Source organism: Notolepis coatsorum, assembly GCF_963971535.1.
Source record: "Notolepis coatsorum genome assembly, chromosome: 11".
In the NCBI taxonomy this organism is placed as follows: Eukaryota; Metazoa; Chordata; class Actinopteri; order Aulopiformes; family Paralepididae; genus Notolepis; species Notolepis coatsorum.
Genome location: NC_140175.1, coordinates 109,980,705 through 109,986,623, shown reverse-complemented (window position 1 = coordinate 109,986,623; position 5,919 = coordinate 109,980,705). Strand labels below are relative to the sequence as shown.

Genomic DNA, 5,919 nt, shown 5'->3' with positions numbered 1-5,919 from the left:
CTGTCTGTCTGTCTGTCTGTCTGTCTGTCTGTCTGTCTGTCTGTCTGTCTGTCTGTCTGTCTGTCTGTCTGTCTGTCTGTCTGTCTGTCTGTCTGTCTGTCTGTCTGTCTGTCTGTCTGTCTGTCTGTCTGTCTGTCTGTCTGTCTGTCTGTCTGTCTGTCTGTCTGTCTGTCTGTCTGTCTGTCTGTCTGTCTGTCTGTCTGTCTGTCTGTCTGTCTGTCTGTCTGTCTGTCTGTCTGTCTGTCTGTCTGTCTGTCTGTCTGTCTGTCTGTCTGTCTGTCTGTCTGTCTGTCTGTCTGTCTGTCTGTCTGTCTGTCTGTCTGTCTGTCTGTCTGTCTGTCTGTCTGTCTGTCTGTCTGTCTGTCTGTCTGTCTGTCTGTCTGTCTGTCTGTCTGTCTGTCTGTCTGTCTGTCTGTCTGTCTGTCTGTCTGTCTGTCTGTCTGTCTGTCTGTCTGTCTGTCTGTCTGTCTGTCTGTCTGTCTGTCTGTCTGTCTGTCTGTCTGTCTGTCTGTCTGTCTGTCTGTCTGTCTGTCTGTCTGTCTGTCTGTCTGTCTGTCTGTCTGTCTGTCTGTCTGTCTGTCTGTCTGTCTGTCTGTCTGTCTGTCTGTCTGTCTGTCTGTCTGTCTGTCTGTCTGTCTGTCTGTCTGTCTGTCTGTCTGTCTGTCTGTCTGTCTGTCTGTCTGTCTGTCTGTCTGTCTGTCTGTCTGTCTGTCTGTCTGTCTGTCTGTCTGTCTGTCTGTCTGTCTGTCTGTCTGTCTGTCTGTCTGTCTGTCTGTCTGTCTGTCTGTCTGTCTGTCTGTCTGTCTGTCTGTCTGTCTGTCTGTCTGTCTGTCTGTCTGTCTGTCTGTCTGTCTGTCTGTCTGTCTGTCTGTCTGTCTGTCTGTCTGTCTGTCTGTCTGTCTGTCTGTCTGTCTGTCTGTCTGTCTGTCTGTCTGTCTGTCTGTCTGTCTGTCTGTCTGTCTGTCTGTCTGTCTGTCTGTCTGTCTGTCTGTCTGTCTGTCTGTCTGTCTGTCTGTCTGTCTGTCTGTCTGTCTGTCTGTCTGTCTGTCTGTCTGTCTGTCTGTCTGTCTGTCTGTCTGTCTGTCTGTCTGTCTGTCTGTCTGTCTGTCTGTCTGTCTGTCTGTCTGTCTGTCTGTCTGTCTGTCTGTCTGTCTGTCTGTCTGTCTGTCTGTCTGTCTGTCTGTCTGTCTGTCTGTCTGTCTGTCTGTCTGTCTGTCTGTCTGTCTGTCTGTCTGTCTGTCTGTCTGTCTGTCTGTCTATCTATCTATCTATCTATCTATCTATCTATCTATCTATCTATCTATCTATCTATCTATCTATCTATCTATCTATCTATCTATCTATCTATCTATCTATCTATCTATCTATCTATCTATCTATCTATCTATCTATCTATCTATCTATCTATCTATCTATCTATCTATCTATCTATCTATCTATCTATCTATCTATCTATCTATCTATCTATCTATCTATCTATCTATCTATCTATCTATCTATCTATCTATCTATCTATCTATCTATCTATCTATCTATCTATCTATCTATCTATCTATCTATCTATCTATCTATCTATCTATCTATCCATCCATCCATCCATCCATCCATCCATCCATCCATATAGTCTGTTAGTATGCAGTGAACCTATGATTGTTTTGTGTGTGTCTGTGTCTGTGTGTGTGTGTGTGTGTGTAGTCCATGCCCAACATAGAAGAGGCGGTGGAGTTGGGTCCCTCAGAGGGTGAAGGTGAGGAAGACGAGCGGACCCCCGGGGGAGCGAGCTGCGTGTCGGGGGAGGAAGGTGTGTCCGTCGCTGGCCTCCTCACGGTCCTCTGCCGCGGGGCCTCCTTCCTCCTCCCAGGATGCACCAGCCACGAGGAGGTCATGGAGGTACAGGCCTAACCCTAACCCCTAACCATTATGGCATAGCGGTGAAAACCAATTGACTGTTAATTGTATTTATGAGTGCTGCTCGGGAAGCACTATTTATTTTATTTTAATTATTTTATTTTAATACTTTATACTAATAAGTATCTTGTACAATATCATCCTTAACTGACGATGAGATTGTTAATGATGTTGATAATGATGCAATTGATGATGTAATTGATGTTGATAATGATGTAATGTATTGAATATTGTTGTATTGTTGTAAGTGCCGGACCCCAGGAAGAATAGCTTTTGTCAAGTGCAAAAGCTAATAGTTACGCTTCTAGGCCTCTTTTCTTTTGGAAAGAATGATAAAAAGAAAAGAAAAAAATATATATTATAAATATATATATATTTTTTTGTATTCGACTAAGAGGTTGGCTAGTCCACTACGGCTCCTTTCGACCGATTAGTCGAGTAATTGACTAATAGGGGTCAGCCCAAGTCTTAACTAAATAAATAAATGAAAACATCTACTTACTATTTACATAAAAAAACTAATTACGAAGAGGAGTTTATGTATTAATGTAATCTGCTTGGTGTGTAGGAGCTGGAGGGGGTGTTCCGGGACCTGGGCTGTGGGCCTGGGGAGTGCATCCCGTTCTCCCTCCTCGTCCAGCACCGCCTGCTGCAGCAGCTGATGGAGGCCCCCTACTGGCAGCTCATAGTAAGTGTGCTGCATTAAAGGGATAGTTCAGATGATTTATTTATTATGTCTTACTTACCAATGATGATGTTGATGGCAGAGTCCTTTCTCAGCACAATCTATGCTGTGCCTCGTACTAGCTCCAGATAGTGTGGACAATTCCTTTGTTAAACACCTACCTTCTACCATCCTGAACCCTAACACCCCCCTCCTTCCTGTCTCCACCCTACCTGGTCATCCCCCCCCCCTTCCCCCGCCCCCTCCCACCTGGTCATCCCTTCCCCTGCCCCCTCCCACCTGGTCCTCCCTTCCCCCGCCCCCTCCCACCTGGTCCTCCCTTCCCCCGCCCCCTCCCACCTGGTCATCCCTTCCCCCGCCCCCTCCCACCTGGTCATCCCTTCCCCCGCCCCCTCCCACCTGGTCCTCCCTTCCCCCGCCCACTCCCACCTGGTCATCCCTTCCCCCGCCCCCTCCCACCTGGTCATCCCTTCCCCCGCCCGCTCCCACCTGGTCCTCCCCTCCCCCTCCCACCTGGTCCTCCCTTCCCCCGCCCCCTCCCACCTGGTTATCCCTTCCCCCGCCCCCTCCCACCTGGTCATCCCCTCCCCCACCCCCTCCCACCTGGTCCTCCCTTCCCCCGCCCCCTCCCACCTGGTCATCCCCTCCCCAACCCCCTCCCACCTGGTCCTCCCTTCCCCCGCCCCCTCCCACCTGGTCATCCCTTCCCCCGCCCCCTCCCACCTGGTCATCCCCTCCCCCGCCCCCTCCCACCTGGTCATCCCTTCCCCCGCCCCCTCCCACCTGGTCATCCCTTCCCCCGCCCCCTCCCACCTGGTTATCCCCTCCCCCGCCCCCTCCCACCTGGTCCTTGACTAAATTTTCTTGGCCAGAGAACATCAAGTCCTCCAACCAAAACTCCTAAACTAAATTGTATTCGATTTACCATGTTTTAGCAAATAAATGTGTATCAATCAAGATGATTTGACCAAAGCGCATTCTTAACCTCTCCGGTTTCCTCGACAACAGTCAATACACAGTCAACGGAGACACGCTCCTGTCTGTCCGAGCTGACTGAAGCTGACTGAAGCTGACTGAAGCTGACTGAAGCTGACTGAAGCCTCACTGAAACGTGGTCCACAGAGCAGACAAAGTAGACTTCAGAGAGAGGCTTTAGTGAGGCTTTAGTGAGGCTTCAGTGAGGCTCCACCAAGCCTCTTCAACTCATTCAGAATGCAGCGGCCCGCCTGATCTCAAACCTACCGAAGTCGGCCCATGTCACCCCACTTCTTAGGAACCTGCACTGGCTCCCCATTGCTGCACGTATCCGCTTCAAGGCCCTCGACCTGGCATACCGTGCAGCAAAGGGAACCGCTCCCACCTACCTCCGGTCAATGGTCTCTAACTACACACCCTCAAGACCCCTACGCTCTGCATCTTCTGGCCGCCTCAGACCTACTCTGATCCGAGTTCCGGGAGGGTCATCAAGGAGAACCTGCCTTTTCTCAGTCCTTGCCCCACAATGGTGGAATGAACTGCCCACCCCAGTTAGGACAGCCGAAACACGTCCAATCTTTTGCCGTCGACTAAAGACCCACTTCTTCAACCATTATCTGAAATAAAATAAAAAATAAATAAAATAAAATAAATCTAACCCTAACTAACCTTACCGTCATGCACTTGTCCTAATAAACTAACCTACACTGTAGCACGCAACACTTTGATGTACATTGTTACTCAGCTGATAGAGTTGTGCCCTTCCTGATGACTTGTTGTACAGAACTTGTAAGTCGCTTTGGATAAAAGCGTCAGCTAAATGACTAAATGTAAATGTAAAGGCTTCAGTTAGGCTTTAGTGAGGCTTTAGAGAGGCTTTACGGGCTGACCCCTATTAGTCGAATAGTCGATTAATCGATCGAAAGGAGCCGTAGTCGACTGCCAACCTCTTAGTCGAATGCAAAAAATATATATAATAATAATTATATATATATTTTCTTTTTGATTTTTTTTTATCATTCGTTCCAAAAGAAAAGAGGCCTAGTGGCTAATGGCACACATACCAGAGGCTAACTGCCTAAGAAAACAGGCACAGAGGCACTGAAAGAGGATTTCACCCATCTAATGAACACACTAGACTAGACAAATATCAAGATGTATCCATCAGTGGACCAATTGCATGCTTTTGCAGAGGACAAGAAGCCTTCAGTCGACTCCTTCAGACATTAAGCACCCCCCACAGCCCAAATGAAATGATAAAAAAAAAAAAAAAAAAAGATAAAGTATACTTTTTTGTTTTCAGATTTTTTTTTATAGTCGACTAATAGTCGACTATCGGATCATTTCGGCCAATCAAAGTCGACTATCCAAATCCTTAGTCGGGGACAGCCCTAGGCTTTAGTGAGGCTTCAGTGAGGCTTCAGTGAGGCTTGTAACAGACATGAGCTGGTTCCCCCACACGACAGAAGTACTTGTATCTTATAAGTTGTTTAAGGTTTCAGAATGATGTTTTCATAAAGCTGTCACTAAACTATTGATGTTGTTATTGCTTTTAAATAACTCTCCTCTCTCTTTCCAGGACATTGACAACGTGTTACAGACCAACAAGACTGTAGGAGAGATGAACAGCTCCTCAACCTCATAACACACACACACACACACACACGCACACGCACATGCATTGCACACACACACATGCACACCAGTGGCGGCTGCTGACCAAATTTTTTGGTGAAGCAAACATTTTATTTTTAAAACATCCCCCAATGTGTGTGTCATTGGTGGCTGGTGCGTTAAAAAATTGGGGAGGACGGGAGAGATTAAAAGTAATTAAGAAGTCCGAAATTCAAGCTTTCTTTAACTACAAGGCATTTATTCATCATATTAATTTCTTTTATAATATCAAACAGAAGACTGAGTACACCGAATACAGAATACCATGTTCGCTGGATTTTGGGGGAAAACAATATCTTTGACCTGTATTGGTCCCCTTGATACCACATTGTTGGGTATGGCCTACTTGGCCATAGTGCAGGGTCTTGTGAGGTCAAACCTTTAGTGGTGGTGGTGATACTGCTGCTTGTAGAGGTGGGTGACACGTCATCTTCATGATGGGCAGGTGTTATGGTCTCTCTGAAGGTGGATGTTGACGGACAGGGTTCCTACAAGTTTCAATAGGTTACATTTAAGACCTTTTAAGACCACTTTCAATATAATCTAATATGTTGCCATACCAGCAAAGAACTATTAAGGACAATTACTAAGAAGAAGTAATTCCATGTATTGGCCTGATAGGCTATTACCATACTGCTTACTTTGCAGCCTGGACATTTCCCCCCCAAACACATTTA

At 46.8% G+C, this 5,919-nt stretch overlaps 1 protein-coding gene across 1 annotated transcript; it reads left to right on the top strand.

Annotated features, from left to right (window-relative positions):
• Positions 1-1,698: 1,698 nt before the first annotated feature.
• LOC311237242 (uncharacterized protein) lies at positions 1,699-5,213 on the top strand (the record flags this gene model as incomplete). The annotated part of the gene is made up of 3 exons (XM_084325049.1): positions 1,699-1,890; positions 2,477-2,596; positions 5,148-5,213. The coding sequence occupies 3 exons, from the start codon at positions 1,699-1,701 to the stop codon at positions 5,211-5,213; spliced, it is 378 nt and encodes a 125-aa protein (XP_084181175.1).
• Positions 5,214-5,919: the final 706 nt, after the last annotated feature.